Raw genomic sequence first — 27130 nt, 5'->3', positions numbered from 1 at the left:
GCCAGAGGCGGGGCCTGACAGGAGCGGCAGCCTCCGCGGCCCCGGCCCCGCCGCCATGAGCAGGCATCTGCTTCCCCTCTCCGCCCTGGGCACCTTGGTGGGAGCAGCGGTGCTACTCAAGTGAGTACTGCCTTTTTGACGGTGTCCTTTAGGAGCTCGCTGCGTGCCAGCCACTGGACTGAGCGCTGAGGGAGAGGCAAACTCGTCGGACCGGATTAGCCCCCTCTCCGGCTCCCAGGCTTCAGTCACTCAGTCGTTCATTCCATTCATTCATTCAGTCAGTCATGCCACTCATTCAGTCAGTCATTCGTTCCACTCAGTCATTCAGTCAGTCATTCCACTCATTCAGTCAGTCAGTCATTCAGTCATTCAGTCCACTCGGTCGTTCATTCAGTCATTCAGTCCACTCAGTCATTCATTCAGTCATGCATTCCACTCAGTCATTCATTCAGTCATGCATTCCACTCAGTCATTCATTCAGTCAGTCATTCCACTCTCATTCATTCAGTCAGTCTTTCCACTCAGTCATTCAGTCAGTCATTCAGTCATTAATTCCACTCAGTCATTCAGTCAGTCATTCAGTCATTAATTCCACTCAGTCATTCAGTCAGTCATTCAGTCAGTCATTCCACTCATTCAGTCATTCAGTCCACTCAGTCGTTCATTCAGTCATTCAGACATTCATTCCACTCAGTCATTCATTCAGTCATGCATTCCACTCAGTCATTCATTCAGTCATTCATTCCACGCAGTCATTCACTCAGTCATTCCACTCTCATTCATTCAGTCATTAATTCCACTCAGTCATTCAATCAGTCATTCAGTCAGTCATTCCACTCAGTCATTCAGTCAGTCATTCAGTCATTCATTCCATTCAGTCAGTCAGTCATTCACTCAGTCATTCCACTCAATCATTCACTCAGTCATTCATTCACTCAATCATTCACTCAGTCATTCCACTCAATCATTCACTCAGTCATTCAGTCAGTCATTTCATCATTCACTCATTCATTCATTCAGCGTGTCTATTAAGCACTTCCTGGGTGCAGAGCACTGTACTGTGCGCTTGGAAAGTGCAACCCCATCTTACAGAGCCATGATAATTATGCTATTCATTAAGCAGAGTGGCTCAGTGAAAAGAGCCCGGGCTTTGGAGTCAGAGCTCATGAGTTCGAATCCCAGCTCTGCCACTTGTCAGCTGTGTGACTGTGGGCAAGTCACTTCACTTCTCGGTGCCTCAGTGACCTCATCTGTAAAATGGGGATGAAGACTGTGAGCCCCCCGTGGGACAACCTGATTCCCCTGTGTCTACCCCAGCGCTTAGAACAGTGCTCGGCACATAGGAAGCGCTTAACAAATACCAACATTATTATTATTATCTACCCCAGCGCTACAGCGGTGCTTCGCATATAGGAAGTGCTTGAGTACCATAATTGTTATTGTTGTTATAATTCATGATTGTTTCGATCAGACAGGATGGGGAGACGGGTATTAAAATTAATTTCAGAGGAGGAGATGGTAGACTGTAAGGATATTGTCATAATTATTCTGGTGGAGTGAATTTTAAGTGTTTTGGACGTGCGGGTCTGAGTTTGTATATGATGCAGAAAAGCAGCGTGGCTCAGTGGAAAGAGCCCGGGCTTGGAAGTCAGGAGTCATGGGTTCGAATCCCGGCTCTGCCACTTGTTAGCTGTGGGACTGTGGGCAAGTCACTTCACTTCTCTGTTGCCTCAGTGACCTCATCTGGAAAAATGGGGGTGAAGACCGTGAGCCTCACGTGGGACAACCTGATGACCCTGTATCTACCCCAGCGCTGAGAACAGTGCTCTGCACATAGTAAGCACTTAACAAATACCAACATTATTATTATTAAAGCTTGGGTTGGGGAAATGAGGGTTTAGTCTGGGAGGGCCTCCTGGAGGAGATGTGCTTTTAATAAGGCTTTGAAGGTGGGGAGAGGGCGGTCCGTCGGATACGAAGGGGGAGGGAGTTCCAGGCCAGAGGCAGGACGTGGGTCAGGGGTCGGCGGCGATATAGACGGGATCTGGGAACAGAGAGTAGATTAGATGAGCCAAGCGCGCTGCCTGGATTGGAGTAGATCATAAAAAAAATTTAAAAATAAATGGAGGTATTTGTTAAGCGCTTACTATGGGCAAAGCACTGTTCTAAGCGCTGGGGGATACAAGGTGATCAGGTTGTCCCACGTGGGGCTCACAGTCTTCATCCTCATTTTACAGATGAGGGAACTGAGGGCCAGAGAAACGAAGCGACTTGCCCAGCATCATACAGCTGGCAAGCGGCAGAGCCGGGATTAGAACCCACGACCACTGACTCCCGAGCCCGGGCTCTTTCCACTGAGCCACGCTGCTTCTCCTGGTGTGGCGGGTGGGGGGAGAGCTGACTAAATTCCTTCAAACTGACCGTAAGGTATTTCATTCCTTCATTCAATAGTATTTCTTGAGCGCTTACTATGTGCAGAGCACTGTACTAAGCGCTTGGAATGGACAGATCGGCAACAGAGAGAGACAATCCCTGCCCAGTGACGGGCTCACAATTCTGTTTGATGCGGAGATGGATGGGCAGCCATCGGAGATTTGGAGGAGCGGGGAACTGGAGAATGAGTGGGGGGTTTTTGGTAGAAAAATGATCTGGGCAGCAGAGTGAAATGTGGACTGGAGTGGAGGGAGACAGGGCAGTCAGCGAGGAGGTCAGGGGCAGCGGGATCTAGAACGCTTAGTACAGTGCTCTGCACATAGTAAGCGCTCAATAAATACTATTGAATGAATGAATGAATGAACGGGGTAAGTGCCCGGATCGGCCGTCAGCTCGGCGTGGGCGGGGAACGCGTCTCCCAACTCCGTTGTAGTCTCCTCTCCCAAATGCGGAGGACAGTGCTCTGCACCCAGAAAGTGCGCAGGAAATACCGTCGACGGATTGATCGGCGCGGTGTAGTTTGGACGGAGCGGATTGTGGAGATGCCGAGGTAACCCGACGGGATCCGGTGCCTTGAATAAGGGGGATCGAACGAGAGAGATGAGTTGAGGATCCATTCGTTCTTTCGGTCGTATTGAGCACTTCCTGTGTGCGGAACACTGTAATAATAATAATAATAATGTTGGTATTTGTTAAGCGCTTACTATGTGCCGAGCACCGTTCTAAGCGCTGGGGTAGACATAGGGGAAGCAGGTTGTCCCACGTGGGGCTCACAGTCTTCATCCCCATTTTACAGGTGAGGGAACTGAGGCACAGAGAAGTGAAGTGACTTGCCCACAGTCACACCGCCGCCAAGTGGCAGAGCTGGGATTCGAACTCACGAGCCCTGACCCCAAAGCCCGTGGTCTTTCCACTGAGCCACGCGGCTTCTCCGCTGGGAAAGAACAATCCAACAATAGAGACGATCCCTGCCCGCCACGGGCTTAGAGTCTAGAGGTTAATATTTATATTATGTCCGTCTCCGCTCTAGACTGTAAGCTCGCTGTGGGCCGGGAATGTGTCTGTTAGATTGTGCGCTCCCAAACGTTAAGTACAGTGCTCTTCCAGCAGTCTCATCAAGAAGAGTAATTGCTCTCCTATCGGCGGTGCTCCAGGGTTTGATAGTTGCCGAAAAGGAGATCTGTTCCCCAGAAATTCTAAGGCAGCGTGTTGCCCCTGAAGGGGATCATTCTCGTACTTTCTGAGAGAGGCGAGGAGCGACCGGTGGTGATTTACACTGGCTTGAACGTTTCCTGCCTTCTGTGCTTAGAACAGTGCTTGGCACATAGTAAGTGCTTAACAAATGCCATGATTACTATTATTAATAAGAAAAATAGGCAAATACGCTTCTATCAAGTATCTCTGGATATGTCAGAGCCAAAAAACATTGGAAGTAGAGGGCCTAGTGGAAAGAGCGTGGGTCTGGGAGCCGGAGGACCTGGGTTCTAATTCGTGCTCCATCACTTTCATTCATTCATTCCATAGTATTTATTGAGCGCTTACTATGTGCAGAGCACTGTACTAAGCGTAGAGAAGCAGCGTGGCTCAGTGGAAAGAGCACGGGCTTTGGAGTCAGAGGTCATGAGTTCGAATCCCGGCTCTGCCACTTGTCGGCTGTGGGACTGTGGGCGAGTCACTTCACTTCTCTGTGCCTCAGTTCCCTCATCTGCAAAATGGGGATTAAGACTGTGAGCCCCACGTGGGACAACCTGATTCCCCTATGTCTACCCCAGCGCTTAGAACAGTGCTCTGCACATAGTAAGCGCTTAACAAATACCAACATTATTGGGGAAGCAGCGTGGCTCAGTGGAAAAGAGCCTGGGCTTCGGAGTCAGAGGTCATGAGTTCGACTCCCGGCTCTGCCACTTGTCAGCTGTGTGACTGTGGGCGAGTCACTTCACTTCTCTGGGCCTCAGTTCCCTCATCTGTAAAATGGGGATTAACTGTGAGCCTCACATGGGACAACCCGATGACCCTGTATCTCCCCCAGCGCTTAGAACAGTGCTCGGCACATAGTAAGCACTTAAAAATACCAACATTATTAATGTACGAATCGGCAACAGACAGAGACAGTCCCTGCCCTTTGACGGGCTTACAGTCTAATCGGGGGAGACGGACAGACAAGAACAATGGCAATAAATAGAGTCAAGGGGAAGAACATCTCATTAAAACAATGGCAACTAAATAGAATCAGGGTGACGTACATCTCATTAAACAAAATAAAATGAATAGGGTGATGAAGATATATACAGTTGAGCAGACGAGTACAGCACTGAGGGAGTGGGACGGGAGAGGGGGAGGAGGAGAGGGAAAGGGGGGAGAAGAGGGTTTACACTTGCTTGCTGAGTGACCTTGGGTAAAGTCATTTCCCTTCAGCTTCAGTTTCCCCATCTGTAAAATGGGGGTTAATTTTACAGGAGGTTCCCCCTCCTGCTTAGACCAGGAGACCCATGGGGAACAGAGACCGTGTCCAACTTGATTATCTTGTATCTACGTCAGAGCCTACAGTGATTGGCATTCAGTCGTATTTATTGAGCACCTACTGTGTGCAAAGCACCGTAGTAACTGCTTGGAAGTAGTAAGGCCGTGACACATGCCCCAGTTATTAAAATTAAAAAGGGTTTAAGATTTTACAAAGCAACGAGTCGTGGACAGAAGCAAAAATGACCATATGCTGAAGAATAAAGTTCATTCTTTTTTGCAGACTGATCGATCAGCCGTCCCCTTTATTCACACAGGGCAGGGGCTGCGAAAACACTGACTTTTATCTCGCCTTGAAGCATCCACCTTCTCTTTAAATCTAGACTTGCTGTGGTCATCTTTCTAAAAAAAAAAAAGATGAAATCCTTGAAGCAAGGCTTTAAAAATAATCTTCACCTGAGTGGGGATGTCTTTATTGCCAAGTCCTTGGTTGCGGAACTGCAAGATGGGTGGGCCCGTTGCCAATTTATGAGGCAGCCTTATACGATGTCCTTATGCTAATTCTGTTTTAGGAATGGAAGAGGCCCTCTCCTCTCCCAGGTGGTTTTGGTGCAGTCTATCCTGGTAGCCAGGCCTCCCTTAGCCCCTAAAGTCAAACACAACACTTGTGTATATGTGTAAATATTTATTATTCATTTAATTTTATTAATGATGTGTGTATATGTATTATTCTATTTATTTTAATGCTATTGATGTCTGTTTACTTGTTTTGTTGCCTGTCTCCCCGCTTCTAGACTGTGAGTCCGTTGTTGGGTAGGGATTGTCTCTAACTGTTGCCAAATTGTTCTTTCCGAGTGCTTAGTACAGTGCTGTGCACATGGTAAGCACTCAAATACGATTGAATGAATGTTGGGTTTTTTTTTTTAAGTGCTTACTATGTGCAGAGCCCTGTTCTAAGCGCTGGGGGAGATACAAGGTCATCAGGTTGTCCCACGTGAGGCTCACAGTTAATCCCCATTTTCCAGTTGAGGGAACTGAGGCCCAGAGAAGTGAAGTGACTTGCCCACAGTCACACAGATGACAAGTGCCATTGTTCTCGTCTGTCCGTCTCCCCCGATTAGACCGTAAGCCCGTCAAACGGCAGGGACCGTCTCTATCTGTTGCCGACTTGTTCATTCCAAGCGCTTAGTACAGTGCTCTGCACATAGTAAGCGCTCAATAAATACTATTGAATGAATGAATGAATGAAAAGTGGCAGAGCCGGGATTCGAACCCATGACCTCTGACTCCCAAGCCCGGGCTCTTGCCACTGAGCCACGCTACTTCTCCAATGAGTGTACGAACCGGTCAAATGACAAGCAGCGTGACCTAGTGGAAAGAGAGCAGCCGGGGAATCAGAGGACCTGGGTTCTAATCTTGGCTGGACCGCTTAGCTGCCGCCTGGGCAAGTCATTTCTCTGCGCTTCAGTGACCTCGGCTGTAAAACGGGGATTAAAACCATGAGTCCGGTGTGGGAGAAGGGACTGTATCCCACCTGATTAACTTGTACCTACCCCAGCGCTTAGTATGGTGCCTTGCACGTATTGAGCGCCTAACAAATACTGGAAGAAAAAAAACAACAAAAAGAAGGGCTGTGCTTTGCAGCAAGGTCGGCTCACTTTGCTTCTGAGTCAGGGCTAAATGTTGATCGGTTCCAAAGTCTTGAATCGTCCATGATGAGGTTGGACGATCACGGGGCGTCCTTGTAGACTCCCACTGCTTGAGCTCCAGAATTCGGGGTTGGGTTTAGGGTGTAAATCATGCGTCTTGAGTGGTGGCTTAATAGGGCTTAGGGCCCTGATCCCTGGGGTCCGATCGAAGGGCAGGCGTAGCTTCAGTTGGCAAAAACCGATTGGAGATCGTAAGCGTTTCGTTTTCAGGTTGGAGTCACACATGTAAGTGTGTATGTGTTTATAGAGTTCTATGACCGTAGATCATCCGGGTGACTATTAATGGTAAGCTCTGCGGGCAGAGATTTATCCTCTTATAGTATTTGTTAAGCGCTTACTGTGTGCCAGGCACCGAACTACAAATCAGGTTGGACACAGTCCATGTCCCACGTGAGGCTCCCCGTCTTAATCCCCATTTTACAGATGAGATAACTGAGCCACAGAGAATTTATTTGAGTTGCCAATGTCCCACAGCAGACAAATGGAGCTGGGATTAGAACCCAGGTCCTTCTGGCTCCCGGGCACTAGGCCGTGCTGCTTCTCAAAGATCATGCCTTTTACTTCTTTTAGCACAGGACGCTACACAAAATAAGACGTATGCTCGAAAGTCCTTTATTATGTGGGTCCGCCCTCCCCAACCCTGTTTATGAGCATGTTGTGGGGCAGGGAGTGGTGTCGTGGATGGAGCACAGGCCCGGGGGGGGGGGTCTGAAGGTCATGGGTTCTAATCCCCCTCCGCCACTTGTTACCTCATCTGTAAAATGGGAATGAAGACTGTGTGTCCCGTGCAGAACGGGGGCTGTGTCCAACCTGATTTGCTTGCCTCCACTCTAGCGTGCAGTACAGTGCCTGGCACATAGTAAGCGCTTAACCAACACCCCAATTATTATTATTATTGGTTGATTTTCCTCTGGCCGGGAACTCCCTTCCCCTTCATACTGGTCACTCTGACCACGTTCACTGAAGCCACATCTCCTCAAAGAGGACTTCCCTGATTTCCCCGGCGGTCATTTTTTATTTCTATTAATATCTGTCTCCCCCTCTAGACTGTAAGCTCGTTGTGGGCATGGAATGTGTCTGTTATATTTCTATAATCTACTCTCCCAAGTGCTTAGTACAGTGGTCTGCACACAGTCAGTGCTCCATAAATTCGATTGACTGACCGACTTGGCCCTCATGTCCTCTTCTCCCACTCCCTTCTGCGTCACCCTCGCGCTTGGATTTGCTCCCTTTATTCACCCCCCCCCAGCACTTAATGTCCATACCCATAATTTATTAATTTCCTTGCTCCCGGAGCTCCTAGGCCATTTTTCTCCTTTTCTTTATTTAGAGTTGGTCTACCTAAGACCATCCCCATGTGGCCTGCCTATTTCAAGACATTCAGGAAAAGTTTACTGCACTGTAATGCCATCTTTTTAGGCATTCGGTAGATAGAATTTTCTGGAGAGCTTGCTTTGTGATTGTCCTGGCTCTACTTCCCCATTATTAATCCTGCATTTTTAGAAAGGTGGTGATTTGGAAATCATCCCGAAAGTCAGAAAGGGAGTTCTTTCCACCGGAAAACAAACAAAAACCAAAAAACCTGTCGATTGAGCGCTTACTGTGTACGGAGCACGGTACTGAGTGGTTGGGAGACCATAACAGAGTTACAAATGATTTATATGTAAATTATACAAAGTTGTGACAAGTCCTTAGTATTGTCCTTAGCAACTTAGCATGAGTAGACTTTTCATGTTGATCAATAAATAGTAGCTAGAGAAGCAGCGTGGCTAAGAGAAGCAGTGTGGCTCAGTGAAAAGAGCCCCGGCTTGGGAGTCAGAGGTCATGGGTTCGAATCCCGGCTCTGCCGCTTGTCAGCTGTGTGACTGTGGGCAAGTCGCTTCACTTCTCTGGGCCTCAGTTCCCTCATCTGGAAAATGGGGATGAAAACTGTGAGCCTCACGTGGGACAACCTGATGACCCTGGATCTCCCCCAGCGCCCAGAACAGTGCTCTGCACATAGTAAGCGCTTAACCAATACCAACATTATTACTCTGAGCCCATTCCTGCTCCTCCCCCATGCCCGGGCCAGTGTAGGATGATGATGATAATTATAGTAATAATCTTTGGTATTTGTTAAGTGCTTACTATGTTCCGAGCACTGTACTAAGCTCTGGGGCAGATACAAGATCATCAGGTGCCCCATGCGGCTTTCGGTCTAAATCGGAGGGAGAAAAGGGATTGAATCCCCATTTTACATATAAGGGAACTGAGCAGAGAGAAGCTGAGTGACCTGCCCAAGGTCACACAGCAAAGTGAGCGGCAGAATAGCCGGACTCTTGGGTGTCGACTGATCTCCCAAGCCACCTATTGCAGAACCAAACGGAACAGAACAGACTGGGGGAGATGCGGCATTGTGTGGGACCGAAAGAAAATGGATCTCTTAAAAAAAAAAAAAAAATCCCCAAAAAACTCCAGCCCTGGGGTTGAACTTTGCTGACCCGATACGATGGGGAGAAAGTCAAAGATGTTTCCAGTGATTGCTGACCTTGAATGTTAACTTCTTTTAATAGCCTGGAAAATCAATAGAGAAGCCATAAGGGACGAGATTCGTTTAAAAATGTCCTGGCTTGAGTGGCCTGGTTTGGACTGGATCCTTTTCCCAGGCGGCAGAGCTGGGAGGAGTGGGGCTCTGTTCTGTTCTCCCGGCTCTAATCCCGTTCTCCTTTCTCCGAAGCCCCGAGCCCCTTGCGGAGCAGGAATTGTATCCGCCCCGATGATCTCCTATCTTCCCCGTTGGTTAGTGCTCTGCTTGATACCTAATAAGAGGTTAACAAGTGATCATTTGAAGAAAAAGAAGCTGAGAGAGGCGTTTCGCTCCTTTCCTTGTCACCTAGCCGCTCACGTGACTGCTTCTCCCACATTCTGGCTGTCTGGTTCATCTCCAGCCAAGTTTTTTGGTTTCTCCTTATGGTATCTGTTAGGCGTTTACTACACCCCGGGCACTGTAATAATAATAATGTTGGTATTTGTTAAGCGCTTACTATGTGCAGAGCACTGTTCTAAGCACTGGGGTAGACACAGGGGAATCAGGTTGTCCCACGTGGGGCTCCCAGTCTTAATCCCCATTTTACCGATGACGTAACTGAGGCACAGAGAAGTCAAGTGACTTGCCTACAGTCACACAGCTGACAAGTGGCAGAGCTGGGACTTGAACTCATGACCTCTGACTCCCAAGCCCAGGCTCTTTCCACTGAGCCGCGCGGCTTCACTGTACTATGCACTGTGTTAGGTACAAGCTAATCAGGTGGGGCACAGTCCGTATCCCACAAGGGGCTCCCGGTCTTAATCCCCATTCATTCATTCAACTGTATTTATTGAGCGCTTACTGTGTGTAGAGCACTGTACTAAGCGCTTGGGAGAGTACGATATAACAATATCCCGATTAGACCGTAAGCCCGTCAAAGGGCAGGGACTGTCTCTATCTGTTGCCGATTTGTATCTGTATCTGTTGTATCTGTTGCCGATTTGTCCATTCCAAGCGCTTAGTACAGTGCTCTGCACATAGTAAGCGCTCAATAAATACTATTGAATGAATGAATGAACGAATGAACCGTAAACGGACACATTCTCTGCACACGACGAGCTTACCGTCCATTTTACAGATGAGGTGAAGGAGGCACAGAGAAGTGAAGTGACTCGCCCAAGGTCACCCAGCAGGCAAGCGGCCGAGCCGGGATTAGAACCCAGGTCCTTCTGACTCCCAGGCCTGTGCTCTACCCACTAGGCCACGCTGCTTCTCGGTTCCCTGTGGCCTCCTCTTCCTGCTCCCTCTCAGAATTCTAGGAATCTTCCTGCATCCAAGAGGGAGGGTGGCGTGGGAGTCAGAAGGTCATGGGTTCGTACCATGACCTTGTCTGCTGTGTGACCTTGGGCAAGTCACTTCACTTCCCCAGGCCTCAGTTCCCTCGTCTGTAAAATGGGGAGTAAGACCATGAGGCCAATGTGGGACCGGGACTGGCCCACCCGATTTACTGGTATCCACCCCAGCACTTAGTACAGTTCCCAGCACATAGTAAACGCTTAACAAAGACCGTAATTATTATTATTAGGGAGGGGATTTCCCCTAGGATGATGCAAACACCCTGCTTGCTCCCTTCAGTCAGGTTCTACTCTTAGTTTTCTCTCCATTGATGCTGTTCCCCTCCTGAGCTAGAAGCAGCACGGCGTAGTGGTTAGATCCCAGACCTGGGAGTCAGAAGGTCCTGGGTTCTAATTCCTGCTCTGCCGCTTGCCTGCTGTGACCTTGGGCAAGTCACTTCACTTCTGTAAGCCTCAGTTACCTCATCTGTAAAAAAAAAAAAGGGGGGGGATTGAGACTGTGTCCAACTTGATTTGCTCGTATCCGCCCCAGCGCTTAGTACAGTGCCTGGCACAGAGTAAGCCCTTAAAAGATACTATCATTATTATTATTAGAAGGAAGCCAGCCTTGGCCTGGCACCCTAAATCCACCAATTCCTGGAGGAGGGCAGGAAGTCTCCCTCTCTGGAGGCCCTTAAAATCAGGAAGAGGCAGCCGAGGGTTGAGACGGTAAGCGCCTTGTGGGCGGAGAGCGTGTCTAGCAGCTGTCTTGTATCGTACTGTCCCAAGAGCTTAGTACAGTCCTCCGCACGTAGAAGACGCTCAATAAATACCGCTGACTGGGGGCAGCGGGTGGGAGAAAAGGCTTTCGGAGGACTTAGTGCACCCTTCCGGGATACGTCAGTTCGTGGCCAACGTCATTTCGTGGCCAACGTCATTTCGTTCCATCTTCCCCTCACCCAGGTTTTTAATTGCGTCTTTCCCTTCCTTCTTTGTTCTCTCCAGGCTCTGGGCCGTGGTGGGAAATGCAGATCGTCTAACTGTGCCCGATTCTCCCACTTAGGGATAATGTCACCGGTGGAAGCTGTCCCAGCAAGGCAACCATTAAAGGAAAGACCGTAGTCATAACGGGGGCAAATACCGGCATCGGGAAGGAAACAGCTTTGGAACTAGCCAAAAGAGGTGAAGTCTCCTTGGATCCTCGGGCCTAGCGGGAGCCCGTACGTGGGGGCGGAAGGGTTCTCGGCTGGATCTGCCACCCGCCCGCACGGCGCGATGCACTCGGCCTTGGGCTGCTGCAGTCACGGTGCTCTGGAGGCATGACTCTCCCAAGTGCCTAGTACAGTCCTCTGCATCCAGTCCTCTGCATCTGCATCCCGACTCTGCCCCTTGTCAGCTGTGTGACTGTGGGCAAGTCCCTTCACTTCTCTGTGCCTCAGTTCCCTCATCTGTAAAATGGGGGTGAAGACTGGGAGCCTCACGGGGGACAACCTCATTCCCCTGTATCTACCCCAGCGCTTAGAACAGTGCTCTGCATGTAACAGATACCAACATTATTATTATCGTTATCCAGTAAGCGCTCAGTAACACCGCTGGATTGAATCGGCCAGCGTGGGATGTCGGGTTATTTGAACAGACCCTGCTTTTCTTTTGAATCATTGTTGTCGATGATTGTAGTGTGTATTGAGCATCTGTTGCGTGCAGAGCACTGTACTGAGCGCTTGGGAGAGCTCTTGTTAAGAGCTCTACCTTGGTGGGAGCGGGAGGGGATGAGAACTCTAGGGTAACGCCTTAAACACAGGCTGATTGAGGTGGCTTCGATTGTGTCTGCATTTCACTCTATCCTCTTCCCTTTCCCTCTCCCATTCATTCGTTCAGTCCGATTTATTGAGCGCTTATCGTGTGCAAAACACCGGTCCGAGCGTTTAAGAGAAAACAGGATAACAATAGACACGGTCCCTGCCCATAATGAGCTCCTGAACATCTTCTCCTTCCATTTTCCCACCTTAGGTCCATATAAATGAATCCGTAATTCTTCAGGAACAGATAACTCATTACCGTTTTATTTGTCATTGCGTCTAATTCCCGACACCTAATGGGCGGAAACCCCAAATCGTAAACATGACAAGTTACGTCGCTCTGTTTTGTTGGCCCAGGACAGAAATGATAACCAAGGGCGGTGCCCTATCTTTCTGGGGTCTGAAGAACTTCATCCTTTTTTTACCCCAGGGAATGGTCCGAAATAAGTCAGTCCCTTTATACGTCCTCGAAGACTGACATTTTCTTTCAACATGCCATTCCAGGAGGCCGGATCATCATGGCCTGTCGGGATATGGGTAAATGCGAAGAAGCGGCCAAAGAAATCCGAGGAGAAACCCTCAGTCACAACGTCTATGCCCGATACCTCGACCTCGCCTCCCTGAAATCGGTCCGGGAATTTGCAGAGAAGATAAACCAAGGTAGGAAATCCGAACGGCCGGGCGTGGAGGTGCTGAGACTTGGCTTCTTTTCCGGATCTGAATTCTAGAAGAATTTAGAGTGAAAATAGAAGTGAATTTCTGTCGGGAAATAGAGAATCAGAAGCCTTAAGCCAGGCCCATTTTCCCGAGTTTTTAGAGGACACCGGGGAGGTGCAGAACAATAAGAAATCGGGCACTGAGTGGAGGGGTGACGTTCCCGAGAGTAACTTGGGAGTCGGTGGGTGGACACTTTCTCTTCTTTCTAATTTTCCTTCTCTCAGTTTTGCCACTTCTCTTCCTGCCTCCTCAGGTCTTGGGCTGCTGGCCCCAAGCCTCAGTTCCCTTATTCTGTCTTTCGAATGAGAACTGGTACTGAATCCCTGTTTTACAGGTGAGGGAACGGAGGCCCAGAAAAGTGAAGTGATCTGCCCAAGGGTCACCCAAAAAGTGGCAGGGCCGGGAATAGAACCCAGGTCCTCCGGCTCCCAGGCCCGGACTCTTTCCACTAGGCCACACCGCTTCTCTACTGTGGGAAACATCGGCTGAGGGGAGGGCCTGGTCGCGCCTGATGGAGCGTTCGCCGAAATGGAGTGAGAAACAGGTTAGGATTCTTCGAGGGAGAACACTTTCCAGCAGAGAGAGGCTTTATTTTTGTACCCCAAACCCTCCCTTTGGCTCGCTGCCTCAGTTACCCCAACTGTAAAATGGGGATGCAATCCCTGTCATCCCTCTTACTTAGACTGCGAGCCCCACGTGGGACAAGGACCGGGTCCGACCTACTTAACTTGTGTCTGTTCCAGGGTGTAGAGCAGTGCATGACCAATAGTAAATGCTTAACCAATACCACAAAAAAATAAAACAAAAAAGGGGATCTGAGTTTGGCTCAGATATTTTGAGGGAAGAAGGATGGCAGGAAGGTCTCGGTTTAGGAAAAGATGGGTTTGATATATCTATTATAGACCTTGTTGGGGCCCACTTGCCTGGTGTTCCGAATCCTCAGTCGGGCAGAGACTGTCGGGCCAGTTTATCTTCCCCAGCCCTTAGTGTAGTGTTTAGCGAATAGTAAGCACTTAACAAATTAACAAATGATTAGACTGTAAACCCGCCAAATGGCAGGGACTGTCTCTATCTGTTGCCGACTTGTTCATTCCAAGCGCTTAGTACAGTGCTCTGCCTATAGTAAGCGCTCAATAAATACTATTGAATGAATGAATGAAATTCAATGATGATGATTCTGATACAGCGGTTTGGAACAGGTCAAGGCTGGACTGCTCTTCAAATGGCAGCACCCTAAAATCCAGTCTCCTCTCTCCACTTTTCCTCGGTTTTCCGGAGTGTTTATTGAGCACTTACTAGGTGGTGATCAGCTCCCCCTATTAGAAAGGCCTGCAAGTTGCCCCAGGAAACAAGGCCCCTGGAGGGTTCGAGAAACCTTTTAGGATCTCCTAGCCCTTACTGGGCTATTGTGAATTTTCTTCCTTGGTGGCAATAGTCATAATAATGGCATTGACTAAGTGCCTATTAGGTGCGAAGCTCTGTAGTTAGCACTGGGGAAAACATTACTGAAGGACACAAGGCCCTTTCCCTGCCCACAAGAAGCTTACACTCTAATGGGGGGAAAAAAAGTGATAAAAATGTTTACACATAGGACAGAGTAAATAATTGTCTATTCACCTGGTTAAATGTTTATACAAAGGGACGGTGGAGGGTAGAAATACTGTAAGTTCCAGAAGTTTCTGATGGGGTGTTTGGTGCTCTGCACACAGTGAGCGCTCAGTAAATAGCGTGGCTCAGTGGAAAGAGCCGGGGCTTGGGAGTCAGAGGTCATGGGTTCGAATGCCGCCTCTGCTGCCACTTGTCAGCTGTGTGACTATGAGCAAGTCACTTAACTTTTCTGTGCCTCAGTTCCCTCATCTATAAAATGGGGACTAAGACTGAGAGCCTCGTGTGGGACAATCTGATTCCCCTGTATCTCCCCCAGCACTTAGAACAGTGCTCTGCACATAGTAAGCGCTTAACAAATACCAACATTATTATTATTATTATTATTAAATACAATCGAATGATTGAACGAACGATGTGACATGGGGTTCAAATTTTAGCTTATTTACTTTAAAGCCTCTTTTGGTCAGTAATTACGGCACTGGTAAAGCGCTTACTGTGTGCCAAGCACTGTTCTAAGTGCTGGGGTGAGTACTAGTTAATCAGGTTGGACACAGTCCTTGTCCCACATGGGGCTCATACTCTTAATCCCCATTTTAGAGATGAGGTAACTGAGGTCCAGAGAATAATAATGTTGGTATTTGTTAGCGCTTACTATGTGCAGAGCACTGTTCTAAGCACTGGGGTAGATACAGGGTGATCAGGTTGTCCCATGTGAGGCTCACAGTCTTCATCCCCATTTTACAGATGAGGGAACTGAGGCCCAGAGAAGTGAAGTGACTCGCCCACAGTCACCCAGCTGCCAGGTGGCAGAGCTGGGATTCGAACCCATGACCTCTGACTCCCAAGCCCGGGCTCTTTCCATTGAGCCATGCTGCTTCGCAACTTGCCCAAGGTCACACAGCAGACCAGTGGCAGAGCCGGGGTAGAACCCAGGTCCATCTGACTCCCAGGCCCAGGCTCTATCCACTAAGCCACACTGCTTCTCTTAAATTGGTACTTGTTCATTCATTCAATAGTATTTATTGAGCGCTTACTAAGTGCAGAGCACTGTACTAAGCGCTTGGAATGAACAAATCGGCAACAGATAGAGACAGTCCCTGCTGTTTGACGGGCTTACAAGCATACCAAGCACTAAATGTTAAATTAGTTAAATGTTAAATGAGCTTGTTAAATGTGCCAAGCACTGCATTAAACACTGGGGTCAATAATCAGGTTGGACACAGACCCTGTCTTAAATGAGGCTTACAGTCATAATCCCCATTTTACAAATGAGGTAACTGAGGCTCAGAGAAGTAAAGTGACTTGCTTAAGGTCACACAGCAGATATGTGGTAGAGCCGGGATTAGAACCCAGGTCCTTCTGACTCCCAAGCCCCTGCTCTATCTACTAAGCCGTGTTGCTTCCCCTAGTGGATAGAGCACGGGCCTGGGAGGTAGAAGGACCTGGGTTCTAATCCTGACTGCCACTGGTCTGCTGTGTGACTGTGGGCAAGTCACTTCACTTCTCTGGGCCTCAGTTACCTCATCTGTAAAATGGGCATTAAGACTGTGAGCACCACTTGGGGCAACCTGATCACTTTGTATCCTCCCCAGCGCTTGGAACAGTGCTTTGCACATAGTAAGCGCTTAGCCTTTATCATTATTATTACTAATATTATTGTCTGTTGTGTGAGCTTGGGCAAGTCACTTAACTTTTCTGTGTGTCATTTCCCCTTCAGGGACTGTTTCAGGGACTATAACCCGATTACCTTGCAACTGCCCTGGCGCTTATTACATTTCCTGGCACATAATAAGCACTTAACAAATACCACACTTATTAATCTTGAAAATGCTTGTTTTTAGACCAAGGTCCAAACCTGGCCTGATTTAAAAGACAGAAGTTTTTGTGGAGGCATAGGGCATAGGATGTGGAAGAAATCTAAGACTGGGACCTTTTAAAAACCAATTTTTAGGAAATTGTGGGTAAAGTACAGGAAATGTAAATGACGACTCCATTTAGATGAGAAAAGCAGAGCACGGGGAATGATTTTCATTCCGCACAGGGCCTCCCCTGGTGATGCATCTATTTCTGTGGTCCCTTTATGAGGGACCTCTTAAGGTTAAAAGCAAAATGACTGAGCGAATATGATAGCTGGTAGCTCTCCCAGCAAGTGCATCTCAAGGATTACAAGGATTTGAAAATTTAGCCCGAATCCATTTGGCTCCGAGCACCCGCTCTCTTCTACCCGAAGGGTGCGGGGCCGTCCCCCCGGTGACCTCGCCGACACCTTTTGTCGACAAGATCCAGATCAAGTGCGAACTTCCCAGGGTCTCCCCATCACCGCCCCGGCTCCTCCGAACCCCGACGCCCATTCCCCCGTCCTTTTCCGTCATCTCCTGAGAGGCGATCTCCCGCCTGCTTTCAGAATCTACCCTGTCCACCCGTGACAGCCGTTTTCAGCCGTTGGCTTTCCGGCGGGTTCTTCCCCACTGCTTTCAAAGATGCTGACGTAGCCCCTGTTCTAAAAAAGGGAAAAAAAAGCCCCCCGCCTGTGACTGGTTCCGCACCGGACCGACGACGAGGGCGCTACTTTTCTCGTATTTTTATTATCCTATTTATTTTGTTAATGAGGTGTGCATCCCCTTGATTCTATTTATTGCTATCGTTTTTGTCTTTCTCCCCCGATTAGACTGCGAGCCCGTCAGTGGGCAGGGATTGTCTCTATCTGTTGCCGATTTGTACACTCCAAGCGCTTAGTACAGTGCTCTGCACATATTAAGCGCCCAATAAATACTATTGAATGAATGAATCAGGCAGATACTCCTGACAACTGGTTTTAGGGTCCTCGATCACTCTCTCCCTCCTCCTCATCCACTCTCTTTTCCACTGTACCCCAGCTCACACTTAATCGCTCATCTTCCCACTTTATATCCACCAATTCCCACTTGAGCGCTTTGGTGCTACTTAAGTACTCTCAATCCCCTGTAGCACTTAAGCGGAGAAGCAGCATGGCTCAGTGGAAAGAGCCCGGGCTTGGGAGTCAGAGGTCACAGGTTCAAATTCTGCTCTGCCACTTGTCGGCTGTGTGACTGGGCAAATCTCTTAACTTCTCTGTGCCTCAGTTACCTCATCTGTAAAATGAGGATTAACTGTGAGCCTCACATGGGACAACCTGATGACACTGTATCTACCCCGGCGCTTTGAACAGTGCTCTGCACATAGTAAGCGCTTAACGAATACCAACATTATTATTATTATTATTACTTAAGAACGTATCTCATCTACGTTCACGTCTTTCTATCTAATTTACCGTAGCATCCGTCTCCTCCAGTAGACCGTAAGCTCTCCGTGCCTTCCAACTCAAAGAGGAGCAGCGTGGTCTAGTAGATAGAGCACGGCCTTGGGAGTCAGAGGACCTGGGTTATAATTGTGGCTCAGCTACTTGTCTGCTGTCTGACCTTGGGCAAGTCACTTAAACTTCTCTGTGCCTGTTAACTCATCTATAAAATGGGGATTAAGACTCTGAGCCCCATGTGGGACAGGGACCGTGTCTCTCGCGATGACCTCGGATCTGCCCCAGCACTGAGTACGGTGCCTGGTACGGAGTAAGCACTTAACAAATACCGTGTTAAAAAAAAAGCCCAAAAGAGCTTCTATTGTATTGTTCTCTCCCGAGTGCTTGGTAGTGCTCTGCAATTCAGTAAATAATAATAATAATAATGTTGGTATTTGTTAAGCGCTTACTATGTGCCGAGCACTGTTCGAAGCGCTGGGGTAGATACAGGGTGATCAGGTTGTCCCACTTGGGGCTCACAGTCTTAATCCCCATTTTACAGATGAGGTAACTGAGGCACCGAGAAGTGAAGTGACTTGCCCAAAGTCACACAGCCGACAGGTGGCGGAGCCGGGATTAGAACCCATGACCTCAGACTCATAAGCCCGTGCTCTTTCCACTGGGCCATGGGTTGATCGATTGACAAGGATCATGCCTCGTCTGTTGTATTCTCCCGATCGCTTAGTACAGCATTCTGCGTACAGTGGATGCCCAATAAATACTAGTGATCGAGAGCGCTTCAAAATATTTTTACGGCGAGCAGCTTCGAGCAGTGGAAAAGTCAGTGCTTTCAAGTGGGAATTTCCCCCAGGGATTCCATGTCATCAAACGTGCATCAGTTCTCTTTTGGAGCCCCCTCTCGTACGTAATTCTGGCCTACGCGAACTCCTGTCCTGACAGTTTTTTGTTCTCCGCACGTACAGAAGAGGAGCGGGTCGATATCCTGATCAACAATGCCGCTGTGATGAGGTGTCCATATTGGAAGACTGAAGATGGCTTCGAGATGCAGTTCGGCGTCAACCACTTGGGTGAGAAAAGAGAGTCTGTGGGTTGTTTACTTGGGGGTTCGCTCGAGGTTTTGGATCTTTTGAACTGCCTTACCACAGAGCTGAGCGCCTGAATGAAATGAGGTCCTGATTTAAGAAATCAGACCCAAGGGAAGAATTTAAATGAAAGTATCAGGTATGGCCTAATGTGGGATATTGCATTTCTTCAGCCAGTCGTATTTATTGAGCGATTAATGGTGCGGAGCACTGTATTAAACGCTTGGGAGAGTACAGTTTAACAATATAACAGACACATTCCCTGCCCACAGCGAGCTTACAGTCTAGAGGTTAATGATGCTTATTGTCTTCCAATATATTGATGATGATAAGACTGTGAGCCTCTCGTGGGACAACCTGATGACCCTGTATCTACCTCAGCGCTTAGAACAGTGCTCTGCACATAGTAAGCGCTTAACAAATACCAACATTATTATTATGAGGGCGTGGTAAGCGGCAGCTGAGGCTGTCATGAAGGCTTTAAGATTGAGAACTTTTTATATGATATTTATAAAGTGCTCACTATGTGCTAGGCACTGTACTGAGCACTGAGGTAGCTACTGCATAATCAGGTTGGACAGAATCCCTCTTCCACAGAGGGCTCACAGTCTTTATCTCCATTTGCCGGCGGTGGCAACTGAGGCCCAGAGAAGTGACTTGCCCAAGGTCACACAGCAGGCAAGGGGCAGAGCTGGAATTAGAACCCAGATCTTCTGACTCCCAGGCCTGTGCTCTTTCCACTAGGCCACGCTGCTTCTTTCATTCATTCATTCAATAGTATTTATTGAGCGCTTACTATGTGCAGAGCACTGTACCGAGCGCTTGGAACGGACAAATCGGTAACAGAGACAGTCCCTGCCCTTTGACGGGCTCACAGTCTAATCGGGGGAATTAGGAATCAGGAATGCTTCTCTGGAATTAGAACCCAGATCTTCTGACTCCCAGGCCTGTGCTCTTTCCACTAGGCCACGCCGCTTCTCTCTCACGTACGGTCTCACGCTGGTGAAGCTCTTAGGTTCTCCCGAGGCGACGACTCCTAGAATGCCAGTTCAACCCTGGTTATACACAAGTCACAATGCTCGGCCCCTATAAATTCATGAACTGAAGAAAAAGTACGTTTGAATCGTGTAGAAATCTATCCAGGACTCCCAGCCAGTTGAATTGTGTCACCTCTGCGCCTATTGTGATGCTCTGTATTCACAACAATATCCCAGTAGTGATTCCAATGTTCTCGCCGCCCCATACACCCTTTGCCTTTCACTGGCTAGGAATTGATTTAAGTTTGGCGGGATAATCTTTTTTCAAGTCGGTTTACACTCCTCTCAAGCTCCCTACTGCTTTCGGACAGTTGTCACTGACTGATTCCTCTTTCGCCGACTGGAGAGAGCACGGAAGTGAAAACGCCGGGTGGGTCTGAGCAAAAATACGGTCACCGGTCAGTCCATCAAACCCACTCGGGCTTGGCAGTAGCACATGGATGGGTTTGGACATAGTGTTGGACGCGTCTACCTGAAAAGCATTTGTTGAGCGCTAACTAAACGCAGGGCTCCGTACTAAGCACGAAACAAAAACTTCTCACTCTAGGCTTCGAGGCTCTCCATCCCCTTGCCCCCTCCTACCTCTCCTCCCTTCTCTCTTTCCACCGCCCACCCCTCACACTCCGCTGCTCCGCCGCCCACCTCCTCACCGTCCCCCCTTCTCGCCTATCCCGCCGTCGACCCCCGGGCCACGTCCTCCCGCAGTCCTGAAACGCCCTCCCTCCTCACCTCCGCCAAACTGACTCTCTTCCCCTCTTCAAAGCCCTACTTAGAGCTCACTTCCTCCAAGAGGCCTTCCCAGACTGAGCTCCCCTTTTCCCTCTGCTCCCTCTGCTCCCCCTCAACTCCCCCCTTCACCTCTCCTCAGCTAAGCCCTCTTTTCCCCCCTTTCCCTCTGTTCTTCCCCCTCTCCCTTCCCCTCAGCATTGTACTCGTCCGCTCAACTGTATATATTTTCATTACCCTATTTATTTTGTTAATGAGATGTACATCCCCTTGATTCTATTTATTTGCTGTTGTTTTAATGAGATGTTCATCCCTTCGATTCTATTTATTGCTATTGTTCTTGTCTGTACGTCTCCCCCGATTAGACTGTAAGCCCGTCAAAGGGCAGGGACTGTCTCTGTTACCGATTTGTCTATTCCAAGCGCTTCGTACAGTGCTCTGCACATAGTAAGCGCTCAATAAATACTGTTGAATGAATGAATTGAATGAATAAGCTCTTGGGAGAATATGGTACAACAGAGTCAGCGGACACACCTTCCCTGCCCACAAGGAGCTCACAGTCTAGAGGATCTGACCTCCAAGAATGGTTGTGTTTTTCTGTTTTCCAGGTCACTTTCTTTTAACAAATCTGCTACTGGAGAAAATGAAAGAATGCGAGAGCGCCCGGATTATTAACGTCTCTTCCTTGGCTCACATAGCCGGAACAATTGACTTTGATGACCTAAACTGGGAGAAGAAGAAGTTTAACACCAAAGCAGCTTACTGCCAAAGTAAACTGGCCAATGTGCTGTTTACACAGGAATTGGCTAGGCAACTTGAAGGTGAGCAGGCTGCGTTATCACGCAGGGCCTACCGGCAAGACTGAAAGGTTCTGCCCTGGGGAATTCCTTCATTCGATCGTATCTTTTGAGCACTCGCTGAGTGCGGAGCTCTGTACTAAGCACTTGGGAGAGTACAATGTAACAATTAACCGTATTCCCTGCCGTCAAAGAGCTTACAGCGTAGAGGGGGAATTTCCTCTCCCTGGGAAGAGGTGCATGAAGCTGAACTCTCACCTGAATTCAACTGATAATATTTTGATTTATTCCTTCAGTTTTTCAGAGCATATCCAAGTCCATTGTCTCGTGGCGGGGCAGGGGAATAAGCGGTATCACTCTCCCCACTTTACAGAGGAGAAAACTGAGTTCCACGCAAAGCAAGTGATTTGACCCAGGTCACCCCAGCGGGTCAGGGCAGAAATGGGACTAGAATCGATCAATCAGTTTGTGCGAACTTTGTGCAGAGCACTGTACTAAGCGGTTGGTAGAATATACTCTAACAAGCGTCGGTAGACGTGTTCCGCGCCCACAACGAGTTTACGGTCTAGAACCCAGGTCTCCTGACCCTGGGCGTGCTCTCTCCCCCCTAGACAACACCCCTAGTGCATCTGATCTGAGAGGTGGTTGGTTAATGACGTCGAGGCCGAATTGCTCTAAATTAAATATCCATTAATCCCCATTTTACAGGTGAGGTCACTGAGGCCCAGAGAAGTGAAGTGACTTGTCCACAGTCACACAGCTGCCAAGTGGCAGAGCTGGGATTCGAACCCATGACCTCTGACTCCCAAGCTCGGGCTCTTTCCATTGAGCCACGCTGCTTCTCTAATTGCACATCATGTCCTTCCTCAGAATCCCAGGGGGAACTTTAAAGGGAATGGAAAAACTCAGTTTTTGAAGCCAAGTCTAGAGTACAGCGGTACAGGGCCAGAGTGACGAGTCGACCGACAGTGGAAGTGTTCGTCAATCAATCGGTAATGTTGATCGAGGAGCTTACCGCGTGCAGAGCACTGTACTAAGCACTTCGAGGACAAGCTAGACTATAATCTCGTTATGGACAGGACATGTGTTTGCTAATGTGGTTGAATTGTGCTCTCCCAAGTGCTTAGTACAGTTCTCTGCACTGTAAGCCCGTCAGTGGGCAGGAACTGTCTCTATCTGTTGCCAATTTGTACATTCCAAGCGCTTAGTTCAGTGCTCTGCACATAGTAAGCGCTCAGTAAATACTATTGAATGAATGCTCAAGGAATACCACTGACTGATTGATACGATGTAGCAGAGTTGGGAGTCATGTATCTTTCTCCCCTAGACTGTGGAGGGTAATAATAACAATAATAATAATGATGATGGTATTTTTTTTAAGCACCAAGTGATGATGATGATGATGATTTTGGTATTTGTTAAGCGCTTATTATGTGCAGAGCACTGTTCTAAGCGCTGGGATAGATACAGGGTAATCGGGTCGTCCCACGTGAGGCTCACAGTTAATCCCCATTTGACAGATGAGGTCACTGAGGCACAGAGAAGTGAAGTGACTTGCCCACAGTCACACAGCTGACGTGGCAGAGTTGGAACAAACAAATCAGTCCCTGTCCCACGTGGGGCTCACGGTCTCAATCCTCATTTTCCAGAGGAGGGAACTGGGGCCCGGAAGTGAAGTGACTTGCCCAAGGCCACCCAGCAGCCAAGTGGCGGAGCCGCGATCAGATCTCTGCCTCGCAGGCCCACGCTCCATCTGCTACGAAGCAGCGTGGCTCAGTGGAAAAAGCCTGGGCTTCGGAGTCAGAGGTCATGGGTTCAACTCCCGGCTCTACCACTTGTCAGCTGTGTGACTTTGGGCAAGTCACTTAACTTCTCCGTGCTTCAGTGACCTCATCTGGAAAATGGGGATTAACTGTGAGCCTCACGTGGGACAAGCTGGTTACCCTGTATCTACCCCAGTGCTTAGAACAGTGCTCTGCACATAGGAAGCGCTTAACAAATACCAACATTATTATTACGCCACAGTGCTCCGAGCGACAGTTATTCATTCAGTCGTATTCATTGAGCGCTTCCTATGTGCAGAGCACTGTACTAAGCGCTTGGAATGGACAATTCGGCAACAGATAGAGACAATCCCTGCCCAGTGACGGGCTCAGGGTCTAGTTATGCCCCACAAAAGGAGACCGAGGGATGTGCTCGTTTTTAGGCGGAGGAGAAGAGAACCAGTGGAGAAGCTGGACGCTGCCGGCAGAAGATCAACCGTCTCTCCAGGGTCATCGGCGAGAAGAGCGGGAACCCGGTTGACGACGGATGCAGCGGGCCTGCAATCTAGACGTGTCGAGCTTAGAGAACGCGAAGGACTAAAGTGCTGTCTTTGCCTCTCAGGAACACGAGTGACCGCCAACTCCCTGCATCCAGGGGTTGCCAATACCGAACTGGGCAGGCACACGGGAATGCACAACTCGATGTTTTCCAGCGCCGTTCTAGGTAAGGGGCGCGCCGGGCCCTTCTTGGTGAGGCCGAGCGGGGCGGCGTTGGGTCTTCGGAGCTGGGGAGGTGTTCTAGGACCCTAGGTCATGGGTTCGAATCCCGGCTCTGCCACTTGGCAGCTGTGTGACCGTGGGCAAGTCACTTCTCTGTGCTTCAGTTATCTCATCTGGAAAATTGGGGATTAACTGTGAGCCTCACATGGGACAACCTGATTACTCTGTATCTACCCCAGTGCTTAGAACAGTGCTCTGCACATAGTAAGTGCTTAACAAATACCAACATTATTATTAGTAGTATTAGGATATGGATTAGGTGAACTAGACCACCGTGGCACTGAGGACTCTCTGCACCTGGTGCTCCTTCTTGAATAAGTCCTCTGGACTGGAAGCTTCTTGTGTGCCTGTTTAATTGTTGTATTGTACTCTCCCGAGCGCTTAGTACAGTGCACACAGTAAGCGCTCAGTAACTACCAGAAGCAGCATGGCTCCGTGGAAGAAGCCCGGGCTTGGGAGTCAGAGGTTGTGGGTTCTAATCCCGGCTCCGCCAGTTGTCAGCTGTGTGACTTCGGGGAAGTCACTTCACTTCTCTGGGCCTCAGTTACCTCATCTGTAAAATGGGGATGGAGACTGTGAGCCCCATGAGGGACAACGTGATCACCGTGGATCCCCCTAGAACTTAGAACAATGCTTTGCTCATAGTAAGTGCTTAACAAATACCAATATTATTATTATTATTACCATTACCATTGAATGAATAAGTGACTTAACGATGGTGGAACGTACCCAATGTTTCAGTTCTGTTTTATCTGTTTTCTGTTCTCCGCCGTTGTCATTCCTACCCCAGAGCCACTGAGTTGTCCTTTCCCCCTGCCAGCTACTGACGCTTCCGGTCGTCAGTCTCTTTCTGCGACACCAGCTTCGTCCCCATCGTCCTGTTATTTGGACTGTAAGCCCCATGTGGGACTTGATGATCTTGTATCTACCCCAGTACTTGGTAGAAAGAGAAGCAGTGTGGCTCAATGGAAAGAGCCTGGGCTTGGCAGTCGGAGGTTGCGGGCTCTAATCCCGCCTCCGCCACTTGTCAGCTGTGTCACCTCAGGCAAGTCACTTCGCTTCTCTGGGCCCCAGTTATCTCATTGATAAAATGGGGATGAAGACTGTGAGCCTCACGTGGGACAACCTGATTACTTTGTATCTACGCCAGCGCTTAGAACAGTTCTTTGCACATAGTAAGCGCTTAACAAAAACCAAAATTATTATTATTACATTGAAAGTGCTTAAATACCACTGTTGTCAATATTATTATTATTATTGATATTAATGATAGTCAAACACTGTTCTAAGAATGAGGTAGAGACAAGTCAACTAGGTTGGTCACAGTCCCTGTACTGCATGGGACTCGCAGTCTAAGTAGGAGGGACAGGAGAACTGAGGGATAGAGAAGTGAAGTGACTTGCCCAGAGCTGGGATTAGAACCCAGGTCTTCTGACTCCCAGGCCCGTGCTCTTTCCACTAGGCCATGGTGCTTCTCTTGCACTGCAGTTTCTAATCTGACATTTCTGGCTCCTAAAACTGGAAAGCAGAACAAACAAGTCTTCCCAGGCCCCTCCCGACCCCGACTCACCAGTAACCAACCCCCAGGAAGCCATTACATAATGAGAACATCTTGGACTCGTCACCCTGCCGGGCAGACACTTTTGTTTCTCCTGAGAACCCCCGGCTAGGCTGAAGCGGGAAAAAAAGAAGTGATTCCCTTTGCCCAGGTGGAGAAACCAAAGCCCAGCATAGCGACGAGGGAGAACAAATCCTAGTTCTGGTGTTCCCAAGTCTGGGTTCATGAACTCAGACTGTGTCTTCCTTGCTTTTCCTGTACACAGGAGCGAGCCCGTCTGTGATATGGAAGCAGAGGGATTCTTTGGGGACAGAATGAACGCCTCATTTTTGGAAATGCTCTGAGCATTGACCGGTAGGGCTCGGTGAGGAAGAGAAACTAGCCTAGGGTGATGTGATGCTAGTGGAATTATCACTCTTCAAGCCTTTCAGAGAGCTGGCCCATTTCTCTAAGCGGGTAAGGTGGCCTTCATGTGGTCCAATGTAAGGGGCAAACGATTTCATTTTCAGTCATGTTCAGTGTGGAAAGCGTTCAGCCTCAGGAACAAGGCCCCCAGAGAATTAAAACGTCTGGCTCCAGTAACTCGGCTTGACTGTCGCATCTCAAATCGTTCACCTGGGAGGAAGTCGCTGCTGAAGCAGAAAAAAAGGATGCTGGCTATGGAAACCAGTGATTGCAATTTAATAATAATAATAATAATGTTGGTATTTGTTAAGCGCTTACTATGTGCAGAGCACTGTTCTAAGCACAGGGGTAGATATAGTGTAATCAGGTTGTCCCACGTGAGGCTCACAGTCTTAATCCCCATTTTACAGATGAGGGAACTGAGGCACCGAGAAGTGAAGTGACTTGCCCACAGTCACACACAGCTGACAAGTGGCAGAGCTGGGATTCGAACCCATGACCTCTGACTCCCAAGCCCGGGCTCTTTCCACTGAGCCACGATATCTTTCTCCCTAAAGAAAGGCAGACAAATGCATGTGGTGGGTTTCTTTCTTTGGTTTTGTTTTGTTGTTTTACCTATAGGTAAGATAAATGGCTAATTCAAAAGGAACACAAGAAGACAGGAATCCCGTAAAGTACATTTATACCTCATGTGGAAGAAGCCTCGTATAAGCGCTCCGAGAGAGAATAGCAATAACTTTGCTTTTGTGATTCTAGGACCACTGTTCTGGCTGTTGGTGAAAAGTCCCCGGCTGGCCGCTCAGCCCAGCGTATACCTCGCAGTGGCCGAGGAGCTGAAAGGAGTATCGGGGAAGTATTTTGATTCAATGAGAGAAAAAGAACCCGCTCCCCAAGCCCAAGATGAAGAGGTGGCAAAGAGGCTCTGGGTGACGAGTGCTCAACTTGTTGGCCTGGAAGAGACTCCGTCCAGCTCCCGTGGGGGAAAAACTGCCAGCACGAAGCAGAAATAGAGATAATGGATCATACCGAGAGACCGGATAGACCAGGGCGCTTAGTACAGCCCAGTAAGCGCTCAGGAAATATCTTTGAGGGGTTGATTAAGCCCCCCATGGTACAAAATAATAAAGAGCTGTAAATCTGAA

At 48.7% G+C, this 27130-nt stretch overlaps 1 protein-coding gene across 4 annotated transcripts; it reads left to right on the top strand.

Annotated features, from left to right (window-relative positions):
- Positions 1 to 27130, top strand: RDH13 (retinol dehydrogenase 13). 4 transcript variants are annotated; one of them, XM_029066148.2, is made up of 7 exons: positions 1 to 120; positions 11448 to 11624; positions 12746 to 12901; positions 18803 to 18907; positions 21294 to 21506; positions 23868 to 23969; positions 26745 to 27130. In XM_029066148.2, the coding sequence occupies exons 3-7, from the start codon at positions 12760 to 12762 to the stop codon at positions 26996 to 26998; spliced, it is 816 nt and encodes a 271-aa protein (XP_028921981.1). In that variant the 5' UTR covers positions 1 to 120; positions 11448 to 11624; positions 12746 to 12759; the 3' UTR covers positions 26999 to 27130. The 4 variants fall into 4 exon arrangements, with proteins under 4 accessions (XP_028921981.1, XP_028921973.1, XP_028921988.1 ...); XM_029066140.1 differs by having other exon boundaries at positions 14 to 120; positions 11506 to 11624; XM_029066155.2 differs by lacking the exon at positions 1 to 120 and adding an exon at positions 1822 to 1836.

Source organism: Ornithorhynchus anatinus, chromosome 1 (genome assembly GCF_004115215.2).
Source record: "Ornithorhynchus anatinus isolate Pmale09 chromosome 1, mOrnAna1.pri.v4, whole genome shotgun sequence".
Lineage (NCBI taxonomy): Eukaryota > Metazoa > Chordata > Mammalia > Monotremata > Ornithorhynchidae > Ornithorhynchus > Ornithorhynchus anatinus.
Note: the sequence above shows the minus strand (reverse complement) of the source record. Positions and strands in the feature narration are given on the sequence as shown.